This window comes from Callorhinus ursinus, unplaced genomic scaffold (assembly GCF_003265705.2).
Source record: "Callorhinus ursinus isolate GAN/ISIS: 27379988/994484 unplaced genomic scaffold, GSC_fseal_2.0 scaffold5, whole genome shotgun sequence".
Classification (NCBI taxonomy): domain Eukaryota; kingdom Metazoa; phylum Chordata; class Mammalia; order Carnivora; family Otariidae; genus Callorhinus; species Callorhinus ursinus.
Genome location: NW_027397067.1, coordinates 14,966,248 through 14,984,065, shown reverse-complemented (window position 1 = coordinate 14,984,065; position 17,818 = coordinate 14,966,248). Strand labels below are relative to the sequence as shown.

At 39.6% G+C, this 17,818-nt stretch overlaps 1 protein-coding gene across 1 annotated transcript; it reads left to right on the top strand.

Annotated features, from left to right (window-relative positions):
• The first annotated feature begins 16,188 nt into the window (after positions 1 to 16,188).
• On the top strand, positions 16,189 to 16,497 carry LOC112823674 (small nuclear ribonucleoprotein E-like). The gene has a single exon (XM_073892691.1). The coding sequence runs from the start codon at positions 16,192 to 16,194 to the stop codon at positions 16,468 to 16,470; it is 279 nt and encodes a 92-aa protein (XP_073748792.1). The 5' UTR covers positions 16,189 to 16,191; the 3' UTR covers positions 16,471 to 16,497.
• The last annotated feature ends 1,321 nt before the right edge of the window (positions 16,498 to 17,818 follow it).

Genomic DNA, 17,818 nt, shown 5'->3' with positions numbered 1-17,818 from the left:
ATATATATTAAAGAAGTGTCAATTCATCTCATATTTGTGAAATACCTATTACATTCCAGAAACTACACTAGGCACTGAGAATACAGTGGTAAATAAGGCAAAAAACAACTTGCCCTGATAGGACTTACTCTGTACTGAGAGAACTAGACAATAAACACAGAAACAATTAAATAATGGAATTATAGATGTGATATGTGTTAGAAAGGAAATCAACACAATTAGGTAATAACTTAGCGGTTAGCTTGAATTGGGTAGTTAAGAAAGGCCTTTTTGAGCAGGGGCTACTTGACTTGAGATCTAAAGAAAAAGAATGAACTCGACTTCCAAAGAGCTAGAGAAAGTATTCCAGGACGAGAGAAAGGTAAATACAAGGACACTCTGTGGAAAAGGCTTCAAATGACTTAGAAACAGAAAAACAGACACTGTGCCTGGTGCTGATGTGTGATGGTGGAGGAGAGAATATGAGATAAGCTCCCAGAGGACAGAGGCCTCATCAAGTGGGGCCATATAGGCCAGGGAAGGGATTTGAAATTTAAACATTGAAGTGAAATAAACTGATCTATCTATCTATCTATCAAACTATCTATCTATCTATCTTTAAAAATTTTATTTATTTACTTATTTATTTATTTATTTAGAGAGAGAAAGAAAGAGCAGGGGAGGGGCAGAGGGAGTGGTAGAGAGAGAATCCCCAGAAGATGCTAAGCACAAAGCCTGACCCTGAGCTCGATTCCACGACCCTGAGATCACAACCCAGAGATCACAACATGATCCAAAATCAAGGGTTGGACTCTTAACGGACTGAGCCACCCAGGTGCCCCTGATTTATATTGTTTAAATCCCCCTAGTTCCCATGTGGCAAATGGGTGGGGTCTGAGCTGGCAGGACACGTGCGTCAGCCGTCACAGGTGCACAGGTGCCAGATGATGGTGGCTCAGACACAACACGGGGCAGTGGAGTTGGAAAGTGAGTGATTTGAAAAAAATATGTTTGAGGGGTTCAATGGGAATGGTGAGAAAAAAGGAGGACTCGGGCTGGTCCCTAGATTTGGAGGTTGAGCATTTACTGAGACTGAGCAGAACACGGCTATGGGCTGGGGGTGGGGCGTGAGGCGCATGGCTTGCAAAGATGGGGAGCTCTACTGTAAACATGTTCAATTTGCAATGCCTATTACTCATCCAAGTAGAGATGTTAGCAGTGAGATTTTCAAGGTTATAGCTCAAGGGACCAAACTAGGCTGGAAATATCAATTCTAATATAATCAGCAAAAAGGTGGTATTTCCAACCATGAAAGCAAATGAGATACCTGGGGACAGACTGTAGATGGAGGAGAAGAGTGGCCAGGAGCAAGCCCTGGGGTACTGAGTTATTTAGAGACTGGGTAGTGGAAGATGAGGAGGAAGAGGGATCAACAAAGGAAATTAAGCAGGAGGAAAACCAGGAGCTCAGTGTCAGGGGAATCCAGGAGAGGAAAGCATTTTAAGTAGCAGGTGATGGAATCAAATGTAGCTGACGTCAATCCTGAGACCTACCCTTCACATTCATCAGGATGGAGGTTGACGAGGACCCTGGCACAGGAAGTTTTGGTGGAGTGGTAGAGACTGAAGTAAGATCTGAATAGATTGAGGAGTAAATGAAGGCTAAGAAAGTGGAGGCCACTGGTCTGAGAAGTACTGGAAGTAAAAGAAAGTCTTAAATTGGTGGCATTGCCTTTAATCTCTCTGAATAATTCAGAACATCCAAGAGAGCATTTGCAAATACTAAATGGTGACCACATTAGTCAGGTTCTCCAGAGAAACAGAACCAATAGGCTATGTAGAGATGTGTAGAATGAGACACATCATGAGGGACTGGCCAAACGATTATGGAGGCTAAGTCCCAAGACACGTGGTCTGTAACCTGGAGGCCCAACAGAGCTGATGGTGGAGTCCTAGTCCAAACCTGAAAGCCTGAGAACCAGAGGGGCCAAGGGTGTACGTCCTGGCCTAAGTCTGAAGATCTGAGACCCAGGAGCACTGGTGCCTGAGGGCAGGAGAAGATGGATGTCCCAACTCAGAGCAGAGCACGTTCACCTTTACTTTGCCTTTTTTGTTCTACTCAGGTCCTCAGCAGATGGTGGATGTCCACCCACCATGGTGAGGATGATCTTCTTTTTCTCAGTCCACAGATTCAAAATACCCACACAGATGCATCCATAGATCGTGTTGTACTAGCTCTCCAGACATCCCTTAGTCCAGTCAACACATAAGATTAACCATCACAGAATCCATTATATATTGTGAATAATAATATTTATTTGTTCCGCGTACATTTATTAAGCACCATATTATATGCAAATCACTGATGATTTGAAAGTAAATGATGAACGAAAGTAGTTTCTGCCATCTAACCATTACCAGGTTCTTTAGACAGGTAGAACGAGAGCTTTCCAACACAATATGATGAGCTGGAAGAGAAGTGGTTAGATGAACTCAGATGAAGGACAACAGCTCTGCCTGGGAAGGCAGAGGAGGTGTTATTACTGAAGCGATACTAACAGTAAACAATTACAGAGCGCTTACTACATGCCAGGCCCTCCTCTAAACACATTGCAGATATTGACTCATTTATTCCTGACAACTCTGTCAAGTAGGCATCCCTATTATCCCCATTTTACAGATAATGAAACTGAGGCTCATAGGTTTAAGTTAACTTCCCAAGATCAGATGCCCAGTAGAAGGTGGAGCCAGGATTCTCAAAGTGTGGTCCCCAGACCAGCAGCATCAGCATCATCTGAGAACGTGTCAGAAATGCCAATTTTTTTCAGGTTTCAGCCTACACCATTTGAATCATAAATTGTGGGAAAAAGCCCTGCAATATTTATTTTAACAAACCCTACAGGTGAATCTAAGGCACACTAAAGCTGGAGAACCACTGCACTCTATTATACTTCATAAAAAAAGATAAACAAGCTGGCAGATAGACAAAAGCAGTCAGGTGTTCAGGAGGAGAGAGCAGCAGCTGAGAGGAAGAGAAGAACAGAAGAACATGACATGGGGCGGACCAGCAGATAGTTCCATGAACTGAACATCCTCTTGCTTCCCTTCACATCTTCTGAGCCCACCTCTTACTCCAGCCACCGCTGCAGCAGCCAATTCTGTGCAGATTTTGCCCCTCTTGGCTTGGGTCTAATTTGTTAGTGCCTTTTCTCCCGTGCCTCCCACTTCCTGCCTTGGGGTTTCCCTGTTCCCTAGTTGTGGAACATCCATGGGAACCATCTCAACATACATACATGTTCTGCCTGCACATGTGGGCGCATTAACCACCATGGACCACCTTTTGCCAGGGGAGGAGGAAGGGCGGAAGTGGATGAATAGATGCTCCGTCTCTCAATCTGTAGGCAAGCATATATCATAAGGTTCCTCCCAAAGTCCCAGGAGGATCAGGCACCATTTGCCCCCAGTGGGAGTCAGATCAGTAGAAGACCCCTGTATTTGTGTTCTTTCTGCTCCATTCTTCCAGCCCCTCACTCCTCCTCTCTGGGAACATGCTCCCAAACAAGCTGCCTGCACATAAGCCTTTGTTCGCTAGATCAATGAGGCCCAGGTGAGGACAGCTGCAAACAGAACGGGGTGTGAGAAAGACCAGGGTGTCCACCTAGTTCCAAGAGTTGGAACAAGTCCAGTATGGACACAACATGACGCGTAAAGGAAAGAGTGGGCTGAACTGAACCTGGAGAGGAATTCCAGGTCTCCCTTGGCCTTGTGGACCATTTAAGACATTTGGATTTAGCCTCAGAGCAGCGGAAGCCTTTGAGGGTTTGAAGCAGAGAGTGGCATGATCTGATTTGCATTTTTTAAAAACAGACTCTGGCTGCAAAGATTGGAGATAACCAAGGATGGAGACAGGGAGATCTGGCAGAGGGCAGGAGAAATATTGCCGGTCTGGAGGAAGGCAGTGACCACTGATATGGAGAGAAGTGGACAGAATCTAGAGATATTTAGGATGAAAACAGGAATTGGTGTTTGATTAAATATTGGGGAGGGGGCGAGTCTCCCAAGAATATGAATCAGGAGATAGGAATTGGGGCTTACGGGGACCGGGGTGATGTGAGAAGGAAAGAGAATTGATCACTAGAACATGCAGTCGGATTTTTTCCATTTTAGTCAAATACTTCTCTTGTACCCATGACACTAATGTTGGAAATATCCTGAGAACCCACAAGTGTGTATTTTCCCAAAATGACAAGAGCAAGGGAATGCTAGTGACCCATGTCTGCCCGTAGCAAATCATTTCACTTGGTTCCCTGAGGAAAAAAGAGAACCACATCTTAGCTCCTGCCTTGCCATGTATGCTGGGGTTTTTCACAAAGCACTTTCTTATCCACAGTCCTGCTCTGGCCCTCCTGTGGCCAAGCCTCTTCCCACCCGGCAAGGAGCCCTGCTGGGTCACTCTACACCTCCAGAATAAGGCAGTGCAGGCCTCTTCCCCTTCCTGTGAGGGGTGGCTATTTGTGGGAAGAGGGTTGTGGACAGTTTGAGTGGCACACTGAGAGGTTCACATACATACAGAAAAGCCCTCTTGGTGCAGGACAGAGTTGGGGTCCTGGGGAGCAAGAGGGGCAATTGTGGGCTGTGTCAGCTCTCTGTTGCCGTCATGCTCTGATCGGAAACGGAGAAGTCCAAGAATTCTAAGTCAGCCTTAATTTTCTAGGTCGTTATGAGTGTACAGTTATCATGGCAGGAGGATAAAAGTGTTTTCTCTTGATTTATAACTTTCAAAAATTGGGGCAAATGGCACGTAGGGGACTCTATTTGTTCTCTCGCCTCAGGCCCCACAAAGGCTGGGTGGACCCCATCTCCACACAGGCCTCCCAGCTATCCATCCCAGTGGGGGTGACTTGGGTCCTCCTAACTCCCTTAGCACGTTGGCATTGCTGCTTCCGTGGCAGCAACCTAAAGATGTCAAGTTCTCGTCTCGCCAGATCCGGAAAATGCCCTCTGAGAAAATGGCCTCTTTCTTTGCGAACTGTACTCCCCAGAAAGTGGTCTTACCACCTTTGGTGGCTGGCACAGCACAGCCATTGATCTTTAGTTTGAGGACTAGAGTTGTTTCCCAACTATCACTGAAGGAAGACTGGAAAATCTAATTCTTTCTCTCCTTGGGAGAGAGGAGGCTCTGCTCTTTGGATTAATAGCAAATTAAGGTAGCTCTTCCTCCTGCCCCTCGTGCAACATCAGCTTCCATTTCCCCTTCCACAACTGAGCCTGGTGTCCATCAGAGGATTCCCTCTCAACTAGGAGACGCAAAGTCCCTCTTGTTTTTAATTGTCATTCTTATTCTCATTTCCTCTCCTTCTCTCTCTCCCTCTCACTCCCCCATTCTTTCCCTCTCTCTCTCTCTCTCTGACTTGCACAACTCAGTCTCTCATTTCCTATACTCTCCATCTCTTCTTCCCCCTCTACTTCCCCTCATTGATTTTCCAAACCCGCTGTGACAGCTGATTTGCCTGATAAGGATTTTGACCACAGGTAACTTACCTCACCCCTTTTTTTTTTTTAATCTATCCCTTAAACTTCTCTACTTTATAAATTTGCAAACAAGACTAAACTCAGTACAGACTTAGAAGATATGAAAGAGGGTCTTTAGGGTTATTTGTTTGGAAGATTACACACATGCACAATAATATGAACTACTCAGTGGCTTCAATTCCATTTGCTTATCATTGCCCCCAAACTGTTGCTCTTGTTACCAACTTAAACCTTCCCTGGTTTTTCTATTTGAAATAAATTCAACTTTCTTTTCAGAGCTCGGGGCACAAAGCAGATTATCAAAAACGTATGTAACATTTCTCAACTGCAAAAAGATGTACCAACGTAAGATAGCAGATCATTTCAATTCAGAGACTGAGGAGGGCTGTCACATGGGAAAATCAGATTTTCACTGTGTCTTTTTCGAGAAACTTGCTAACGACATCTCTAACGAGAGAGATCACAATTGTTTCTTTATCCTTCTTTGAGAAATCGTTCCCAACTGCCTAGCCAGGGGTGGGGGAGAACTGCTTCAGAAGCTAATTTGGTATCTAAGTTATCCAAATTAGCTTTTTTCTTCGAATATGGGAACGTAAGCCTACTCCAGTAACATGTATTGATGTCACATTTTCTGTCCTTCAGTTTTAGTTACATTTAAGCAAAAGTAAACATTCATTTCTTTCCCAGCTGCTGTAATATGATAAAGAAATTTTTTTCTTTGGACTCAGGGGAATACTAAAACTTACTGAGGTTGACAATTTCTGTTTTAGTCACATCACTGTCCATTAACATAGGTCTTGGCTTCATTGTTAAAATTCAAGACTGCTAAAGAAATATGACTGTCCTAAAATTATATTATGTGACATATGTGTGTGTGTGTGTGTGTGTGTGTGTGTGTAAATAAAGAGAGAGGTCATTACATAGTGTTAAATGAAAAGTCCCTGATACCCAAATATATAAGTTAAAATCTTCTTTCTACATAATATTCCATAGTTAATAGAGATGCAGGATACCAAAGAAGCATGTCATCAGAATTGGTAGGTTTTATTCATGTGTTGCGCACAAGGACTTATCCGAAAATGATTCCTCTGCCAAGCAGGCACATAAGGGACAATTTATGAGAGACATGTTCCCTTTTTACATTTTATGGATTGTGGAAAAAGCCCCCAGGACCTGCGGAGCCTCAACTTAGTAGCTTGACCCCATGGGATTTCACCTGCCTTATTTCAAACAGAAGATGCTCCCAGTTGTCTTTTCTTCCCTTTCACTTTTTTATGCTTCTAGAAACTGAGGATATTTTATTACTTTTGTGTTCCCATCATACAAATTGAAAACACTTATTCCATTGTACTATCTAATTTTTTTACATTTTCATCTTCTGTCAGCAGTCTAAGATGGTACAAATGTTTTCACATAATGAGGAACAATGGGAAATACATTTTTTCAATTTTATTGAGATATAATTGACATGTAATACTGTATTTGTTTAAGGTGTATAACATAATGATTTGATATCTGTATATATGATGATATGATGACCCCAATAAGTTTTGGGACAGTCAGCACCTCACATAGTTACACATTTTTTGTGATAGGAACTCTTAATATCTACTCTCTTAGAAACTTTCAAATATACAATATTGTTAACTAGAGTCATCATGCTGTACATTACATCCCCAGAACTTATATATCTTATAACTGGAAGTTTGATCATGTTCACCCATTTTCTCTAACCCCCACCCCCTGTAACTACCAGTTCATTCTTTATTTCTAGGAGTTCGGTTTTTTTAGACTCCACATATAAGTGAGTTCATACAGCATTTGTCTTTTTCTATCTGACCTATCTCACTTAGCATAATACCCTCAAGGTCCATCCATGTTGTCACAAATGGCAGGATTTTCTTTTTTTACGGCTGAATAATATCCGTGTGTGTGTGTGTGTGTGTGTGTGTGTGTGTGTGTGTGTGTAAAGATTTTCTTGATTCATCCATCAGTGGACATTTAGGTTGTTTCCATGTCTTGGCTTTTGTAAACAATGCTGCAGTGAACATAGGCGTGTAGATGTCTCTTCAAGATAGTGATTTCTATTCCTTCAGACGTATACACAGAGTGGAACTGCTGGATCATATGGTAATTCTATTTTTAATTTTTTTGAGGAACGTCCATACTTTTCTCCATAGTGGCTGGACCAATTTACATTCCTGCCAACAGTGTGTGCACAAGAGTTCCCTTTCTCCCCATCCTCACCGACAGTTGTTATCAGATGTCTTTAATGACAGCCATTCCAAGAGGTGTAAGGTGATATCTCATTGTGGTTTTGATTTTCATTTCCCTGGTGATGAGTGATGTCATGCAACTTTTCATATACCTGTTGGTAATTTGTATGTCTTCTTTGGAAAAATGTCTAGTCAGTTCCTCTGCCCATATTCAATAACAATGGGAATTCTTAAACACTGCTTGTAGGAGTATAAAGTATTAAAACAACCTCCAAAAAAATTGGCAAAATCTAGTGAAGCTGAAAAGGTTCATACCATAAAACTCAGTAATTCCATTCCCATATATGTGCCCTAGAGAAAACTCTTATGTATTTACATGGAGACATGCACAAGAATTTTCAAAGCAATCTTATCTCTAATAGAAAAATAATATAAAGAACCTACATATTCATTAAGAAGAGAATGGATTTTTTAACGCTATGTATTCATATGTTGGGATATTATGTAAAAGTAGAAATCAGTGGATAACAACTACATGTATCAACATGGATGAATTTCACCAACATAAATCTGAACCCCCTCACAAAAGCAAGCTATAGAAGAAAAATGTAGTTTAATGTTATTTACATAAAGTTTATCAATATACAAAACGATACTAATAATGAGAATGAGAACCAGTAATTTCAGGAAAGTGATATCCTATTGGAAACAGGAGAATGTGATCAAAGAAGGATGCAAAGGGGGAATCAGATATACTGATAACGTTTTCTTTTTAAGCCAGGCTGTAAGCACATGTAAGTGAGTGTTTGTTATATTCTTTTTCTAAAAGTAATGTCACTATTTATTGAGTGGCTACTCTGTGCAAAATACATGACATCTCTTAGGTCATATATTCAAAACCATGTAAGGTAGGTATGCTTCTTTAAAGGGGAAGGAAATGCCCAGAGAGATGATTAATTTACCCTTGATTACACACCATGTAACAGCAAAGGTGGGGTTTAAACACAAGTCCATCTCAAATCAAATGTTATGCATTTTCCACTACACATCCATTGTTTTGACTGATTTTTCTTTGTGGAAAAAACTGTTTTTCAATCTAAGATTTTATGGCTGACTCTACCTATCTCCCAATGAGGGATACACACATACCCAGCCATATTCTCAGGCAGAGTAATAGATTCAGAGACGGACAGATGACACAAGCCAGGTCAATGAAACACAATCCTGGGGCCATTATGAAATTCTTGAGAGAGACATATATTCATTGGGTTTGCTTAAGTAATAGGAGATAGTTAAGTTAGGTATTATAAGTTGCTTGGTGGCTAGGATGGAGTTGCCAGGCTTGTAGGGAAATGTAAACTCAGACCACTGGTGTCCTCTTGGTCATCACTTTTGGAAAACCCTCTTAAAAATGAAAATAAGACAAAGAAAAAGAAGACAGGAGAAAAAGGGAGAGATTTCTAACAATACCATCTGAAACCTGGAATCATCACTAAATGAGCCATTTCTTGTGGTTTGGTTCAGCTTCACTTGGTTTTCTGTCACTAGCAGCCAAAAGTGTCCTAATATATCAGTTTTAGTATATGTTTTCATAAAAGTATGGTCATTTCCTTATACATCAGTAAGTTATTATTCATTTATTTGATGTATTTTGATTGTGTCTTTTTCTCTAAACAATAAGCTCCACGAGAACAAGAATCATGATTTATTTTGCTCACCATGGTAGTCTCAATATTTCCCAAAACCACCAATAAGCATTTATTGCATATTCGTTGAATAAATAAATAAAGTTAGAAAGCAAACATAGAGCTCCCATTCAAGAAGCTCAAGAGCAAAGACAAGCCACATGACCTGCCTACAATAATCTACCTAACCTTCATTCATAAATAGAAACAAACAACCAAGGATCACCAGAGATTTGGGGAAAACATTTCATAGAAGTATTGGGTGAGGAAATCTATCAAAATGTAGAACTTGAGAATAAAAGTTTGATAAAAGAACAAAAGCGAAAGACATGGCTTATTTCAGAGATCTCAAATCATCTAACGTAAATTCTAATAACAGAAAATATGTAAAATAGGTGTAGAAGATAATCAAATAATTACAAGGAGAAAATACTAGGGATATATAGACATGCTGACTTCCTCACTCATACAGTGGGAGTCAAGAGAAAATGCCTAAAGTTGGTGTCTCAAGTATTCTTTAAATGTACACAGGTAATCAATGAGAATTATAATGATACTGACAAAACAAAATCATAAAAATTAGAGTTATAAAGGTGGGACAATCTGAGTTAATTCCTTGTTTTTCAGAGTAGGAGACAATGAGTACTATATAAATTACTAAATCAGTTTCTAGAGATAAACGTAGGGCTAGAGAGGTAAGCACTGAAAAAGCTAAAAACAAAAATAATTAAAAGTGGTTAATTCAGGGGTGCCTGGGTAGCTTAGTCAGTTAAGCATCTGCCTTCGGCTCAGATCATGATCCCACAGTCCTGGGATCCAGCCCTGTGTGGGCTTCCTGCTCAGTGGGGAGTCTGCTTTTTCCTCTGCCCCCCCTCATTTGTGCACATGCGTGAGCGCACTCTCTCTCTGATAAATAAACATCTTTAAAAAAAGAAACCCCCCAAAATAAAAAAAAATAAATAAAAGCGGTCAATTCAGAGAGTAGAACTGGAGAGACAGAGAATATAGGAAACTTTTACTTTTCATTGATATCCTTCTGAAAAGCCTGAGGTAATTTTTTCCATTGTGTAGGAATTACTGGTAAAACTGTATTACTTGTATTTTTTCCTAAAAAAGGGAAAAAAATGACCAAAACATAAAAATAAAAAATACATGACCACAGTAGATCTTTCAAAAGATAATATAACATTGTTTTAAGTCAGGTTTACTGTGGTATAATTTGTATAAAATAAAATTCACCTTTCTGTATAAAATTTGTTGATTTTGACAAATATATAGTCATGTAGTTACCACCACAATCAAGAAATAGAATATTTCGATCAATCTCAACAGGGGCCCTTCCCCAGCCCCAGCTCTTAGGAATCAATCATCTTATTTCTGTCCCTAAAGTTTGTCCCTAAAGAAATGAAATCTTCAGTATGCAGCCTTTTGGATTTTGTTTTTTTCCATTTAGCATAATACTTTCAAGATTTATCCATGAAATTGCATACATTATAGGTTGTTCTTTTTTAGCTGAACATCTCATTACATAGATGTGTAACAATTTATCTATCTTAGTTGAGGGGCAGGTGGGTTGATTTTTGACAATTATTAAGAAAGCTGCTATAAATATTGCGTACAGGTCTTTTGGTGGATATATATGGATATACGTTTTCATTTCACTCAGGTGGATGTGTATATGAGATTGCAGAGACAGAGGCTAAATTTGTGATTAACCTTATAATAAACTGCCAAACTGTTTTCTAAACTGATTTTGCCATTTTGCATTCCCCCCAATAATGTATGAGAGTTCCAGTGGTTTTACATCCCCGTCAATACTTGGTATTGTCAATTTTTTTAAAATTAAGCCATGCTACTAAGTATAGAGAGGTATCTTATTATGATTTTAACTTTCATTTCCCATTACTAATGATGTTAAGCATCTTTTCATGTGCTTATGTTTGGTACAGTGTCAGTTCTCCTCCCCCTGCCCCCCTGCCCTCTCCCTCCCCCTCCTTCTCCCCCTCCCGCCCACATGCCCATGCCCACTCTCCCTCTCTCTCTCTCAAATAAATTTTGAAAAAAGAAAAGTTTTATAACTTTCAACATACAGCTCTTTCACATATTTTATCAGATAGATTTTTCCTTAAGCATTTTATGATTTTGGATGCTATGACTGGAATATAAAAATACAATTGATTTTCTATTTATATTGAAATTTTATCCTGTAAACTTGTTAATACTCTTACTAGTGTTGGTACTTTTTTCTATAACTTCTTTAGAATTTTCTGCATAGATACTCATGTCTTCTGCAAATAAATAGAATTTTGCTTTTTCTTTTTCAGTCTAGATTTCTATATCTTGTTTTTGAATAACTGCATCAGTTAAGAGGCAAGCACAATCTTGAAAACAAGGGATGAGAGCTGGTAGTCTCACCTTACTCCCAATTTTAGTGGGAAAGCATTAAGTCTTTTACCATTATCTATATTCAATAGAGGTTTATCCTAGATGTCTTTGCAGGAAGTTGACAAAGTTCTTAGTTTGATAAGAGTTTTTATTAATCAGTGGGTGTTGGATTTTGTCCAGTGCTCTTTATGTATGTTTTGAGAGTATTATTTGATTTTCCTCTATATGGCAATTTATATTAATTACTGAATGTTATAAAATCTTACATTTCTTAGATAAACCTCACAAGTTCACAACCTATAATATTTATTTATTTATTTTTACGTACGTATTTATTTATTGATTGATTAATGATGGCCTCAAAAATAAATTGGAAAATATTCCCTCCTCAATTTGCTGAAAGGAGCTTGAGTAAGACTGATGTGTTGTGTGTGTGTTTTACTGTAAATGTTGACAGAATTAACCAGTAAAAAAATAAAGCCTAGTTTCTCTGTGTGTGAATGCTTTAAATTATGAATCTAATTTATTTTATAAATATAGGTCCCTTCATACTTCCTATTTCTTAATTCATTTTTCATAATTTTTGTCTTTCAAATAGCTATCCATTCCATCCACATTGTCAACTTTATGAACATAAAGATGCTAATAATATTTCTTTCTTATCTATGGAATATCTGTAAGATCTGTTGTGATACCTCCTCCTTTTTTCTGGCTTTGGTTGTTTGAGCATTGTCTCTTTATTTCTCGATTAGCCTACCCAGATGTTTATTAATTTTATATATTTTATGAACAACCAGCTCTTGGGTTTTTTGATTTTCTCAACTGTTGTTATCTATTCCTTTAACTTTTACTCTTCCTGTTATTATTTCCTTCCTTCTTTTTACTCTACATTTAATTGTTTCTTTTCCTAGTTTCTTAAGCACTCTTCTAGCTGCTTTCCATAATTTTTAATAGATTTTATTTTTCATAGCATCAGTTCAAAGTGACTTCTAGCTTTCTTTTTGATGTTATCTTTGACCCATGGGTCATTAGAAGAATAATATTTTCTTTCTAAATATTTGGAGATTTTTCCAGATGTTGTTTGTTCTCTATATGATTTCAAGCCCTTCAAATTTGTTGAGATATTTTTATGGTCCAGTATGTGAGCTATCTTGGTAATGTTCCATGTGCACTTGAAAAAAAAAATGTGTATTATAGGTTCTTGAATGTAGGGTTTTATAAATATAAATTAGATCAAGTTGGTTGACAATATTGTTCAAATCTTTATATTCTTACTGTTTTTTTTATCTCCTTGTTCTCTCAGTTACTGAGAGAAGAATATTGAAACTCCAACAATATCCATGGATTTGTCTGCTTATTTTTCTAGTTCTGTCAGTTATTGCTTTGTGTACTTTTAGATCTCCTTCATGAACCAACATTTTTATCATTTAAAAGTGTCTTTCTTGGGGTGCCTACATGGCTCAGTTGGTAAACATCCAACTTTTGATCTCAGCTTAGGTCTTGATCTCAGAGTCGCAAGTTTAAGGTCTGCATTGGGCTCCACAGTGGGTGGGGAGCCTACATTAAAAAAAAAAAAAAAAAGTCTCTCTTATCTCTGGTACTATTCCTTTCCTGAGTCTACTTTGTCTGATTTTAATATAGGAACTCCAGCCTTCTTGCAATTAGCTTTTTCATGCTATATTTTCCATCCTTTTCTTTTAACCTCCGTCTTTAAATATAGTGTTAAACTAGCCCTAGGATAAAGCTTACTCTTGATGTGCCCTAAGAAAGCTTAATCATAAGCCTCCAAAAATCAAGCTAACCTCTAGGTAACATCTCTAACCTATTAAAACAAAATTCAAATATTTTTTTAAAGAAGACAACAAAATCCAGGAACTCAACCACTCAAGATTACAGTGACAATCAAAATCATACCAGATATGCCAAGTATCAGGAAAATGTCATCTAAAACCAGAATATAAGTCAGTCAGTAAAAAAACAACCCCCCAAGATGGTGGTGATAATGGAATTAGCATGTAAGGACATATTCAGTTACTGATGTTGCCTGCCCAGGCTGTGCAGGCCTGATCAGCCACATCATTTCCGTGAGTCTTATCTCAGTATGGACTCTTCCCGAGAATGTTCATAGGAGATACATAAATGTCCTATCTGGCTTCAGCAATGGCTTTCCAGAGCCCACAGCCTCATAGAGATATGTCTTTAATATTCCCAGTCAGTCATCACTCAGGTGCCCAACCAGATAGTTACGTTGTTAGTCATGGCTCAAGAGTCAATAAAATAAAACACACCTGGCCCTCAGGAGTACTGTCTATAGCAATGGAGTGTGCTTTCCATTTAGGCCATTGGGCTGACCTGACCTTATCGCAGTCAGTCTTCCAAAATTGTCTTTGGTCTAGCCAGCTGCTGCCACCCAGTAGACACCATCAGCTTCACATTTGGCTCAGCCCTCAGAAACCCAGCTGCTCCTTGCCAGAGACTCCAATCAGCATTGTTGTCAGTAGTAGGTACCCCTACTTCAAGGATATCCTGGGGTTCATGGACCCCAAGTGTAGGGCTACTGGAACAGCCTGTTGCCCTGCCTCTATTTCTGCTTACTGCTCAAATCTCCGGCTAAATTTTGCATATTTTCATGTTGTCTTATCTATTGGGCTCAACAAAATGCCTAAATGAGGCAACATTGTCTCCAACCCAAAAAATCAAATAAGGAACTGGGCTCCCATTTTGGTAGTGGGGGCCAGAGGGTAGGTAACTCTTTCTTTACTATCTCAGGAGTCACACTTTGAGCCTCATAACACATGGCTCCCAAGAATCTGGCTGTTTTCTATATTTTATCAGAATTAACTCCTGTCTTCTCTGTCCTGTGAGTTAGTATGTGCTCTAAAGTCACTGACACCTGTTTTTTATGTGGTCTACGGTGTGCAAACTCTAACAAACCCCGCCTCCTGGCATTTACAGCCTTGTATGGTCCTGCTTTTGAGTAACTTTCTTCTAAATCAGTAGAATACCTCAGGATTGAGGGGATGTCCCTTTGTAATTAAATTACATAATCTTATGCGACATCCATCCTTCTAGCAGACTCTCTCCCTTGCTGGCTTCAAGAAGCAAGCTGCTCCTTGGAGAGGCTCACATGGCAAGAGCTAAGGTAGCCTCCAGCAAACAACCAACAAGGAACTAAGGCCCTCAGTCCAGCAATCCTTGAGGAACTAAATTCAGCCAATCATTATGTGAACTTGGAAACAGATACTTTCCCAGCAGATGCTCTAGAGGAGAGCCTAGTTTTGGTCAACACCTTGATTGTGACAGATCCTGAGGCAGAGGACCCAGTTAAGCATGCCAGATTACTGATAAAAAGAAACTAAATACTACACGTCTGTTATTTTATTTTTTTAAAGATTTCATTTATTTATTTGAGAGAGTACAAGTGGGGGGCAGAGGCAGAGGGATAGGGAGAAGCAGACTACCCACTGAGCAGGGAGCCCGATATGGGGCTTGATCCCAGGACCCTGGGATCATGACCTGAGCCAAAGGCAGATGCTTAATCAATCGAGTCACCCAGGTGCCCCAAATGTCTGTTAGTTTAAACTACTGAATTTGTAGTAATTTGTTACCCAGAAATAGGTAATTAATAGAAGGCTTGTCTGCATGATGTCATCAATGCAGTGAAATCTCTCAATGGAGAGAGATTTACTTCATGTCCCAGCCCACCCATTGGTGACAAAGAACATGAGAATTCACATTCTCCTGTTGCAGTACCATAAATGTGTATTGAGGCCCCAGCCAGGTAAAGGCCACTGATCTTGACCTCCTTATGCAAAAAAAGATTTTTAAAAGGCATTAGCAATGCTCAAGGTGAAATTCCAGGTGCCACCAGTTTTTTTATATACAATATCTGGAACAGCCAGGGCTATAATAACTGAATTCAGCGGCAATAATCCACCCTAAGTATCCAGTTTCCATTGGTCTTTTCAATGGCCACACTGTACTATTGTAAAGAATTGTATCCTTAGTACCCCTGCTGCTTTTAAGTCCTTAATCATGGCCTTGAATTCCTTTACTTCTATATTATAATTCTATATTGCTTTCACTGTATAACATGGATGGAACTAGAAGCCAGTCAGTGCTTTCTTCCCACTACCATCTCCAGACAAACAACGTCTCTCAATTGGGAAAACCCTCTTGTAATTTATAAGCATTTACAGTACAAGCATGTAAAACATCAATACAAAGTATGCATTCAGCAATGAAAACAACAACAGCAGTGTTTAACAGTGGTTTCAACAGCCCAATACAGATGACTACAGTTCTCTTCCACATTTGACTCCTTTTTCAAATCTGATCAGTTGACTATGTGGCTCTCACTGCTCCAAAGAACCTAATAAAAGGTTAGCTTCCAGCATGGCATACACTGGCCAGGGCCAAAAAGTGCAGAAAGTGATGGTACAGCTCCTCAACCTCATCTTCAGATACTTGCAAAATAAATCTCAGGTTCAGGTGTGGCTTTATGAGCAAGTGAACATGAGGATAGAGGGCTGTATCATTGGTTTTGATGAGTACATGAACCTTGTATTAGATGATGCAGAAGAGATGCATTCTAAAACAAAGTCAAGAAAACAACTGGGTCGGATCATGCTAAAAGGAGATAATATTACCCTGCTCCAAACTGTCTCCAACTAGAAATGATCAATGAAGTGAGAAGTTCTTGAGAAGTCATGTAGTTTGGATTCTAGGGTCAGAGAGTTTCTTCTAGGTCCAGTTGCCTTTTGGTCCCACCCTTAATCTGTCTTTCCCTTATAGGCTGTAAATCTGGACATAAGAATGTAAGGTAAGAAAGCTCCCTGACTTACTACCTCTAGTAGCTGGGGGCTGATCACCATAGAGGAATCTGGTTCTAAAGAGTCACTTTCTGTTTCACCTTGGTGGACAACTGCCTCTTGGATCCCACCTCCCCCAGTTGATATATAAGCTAAATTTCTCCAGCGCTCACTTCATCCGTCTCTTCTTTGGGAAACCCCTGTTAATCTATATCCAAATGGCCTTATTACTGGGTTCCTTTGAAGGGGTATCATTTTTATTCCCATTCTTGATTTTGTTTCAGACTGCAGAGACATTGCTTATTGGGGGGGATGAGAATGTATCTATACTGGCCAATCATCACAGCCTCCTGCACAGGGACTCCAGGTACCAACAACAAAATTCATAAAGTTCCCCACACTGAAGGTCAGATTTTAAGAACTCATCAATCATTCTCGGGGTATGGGACTCATTATTGGGCTTGCCATTTTTTCCATCGTACTAACCAGTTTGAAGAAGCTACCCCCTCATGCTTTAATAGCTTATTGCATGGTATTTCCTGGAACTTTGGCATGCTTGAAAAAGTCTCCATGAGTTGGCCATGTTGTAACCATTGAAACAGAAATCCAAAGACTTTCTATGGAGCATGATTCTGCCCCGAGTGAATAGCTTGCATAATGGCTCGAGGCATTGGGTTACATGTGAGACAGCTGAGTTGCTGCCAGTCACCCTCTAACAAAAGAACCTTTGCTGTTTTCTCATCAACCAGAAACACCTGCCAAGTCTCTAAGAGTCCCTGCTGGAAAAATGTTTCCTTTAGATTCTGCTTAAAAATTCAATAATTTCTTCTCCCGTTCATCTCTATCGATTGATACTTTTTCCTATATAGCTAAAAGAAAACCACTGATACTTTTTACTCTGCCTGGCGATCCCCTAAGCCAAACTGTGTTAAAAGTATGACTCTGCTTTTTGGCCAATGAGGGCTCCCCAAAATGTAAAACCAGAAGCTTCTAGACCTTCTTAAGGCTTACACCCATTTAGGTAAGTGTCATTTAACACTGCCTTTTGTTGGTTAAGTAGTCACGGGGCAGGAAGATCCTTGGGGGATATAAAGTCTACCTCCCAATCAGGGGCATGATAAAGGAACTGTGGCCATTTGTGAGGACGTTCATGACATTTTTAGGCTTGTTGGAGACATATTTTAAGAAGTATTTCCTCCCAGTGTTATGCT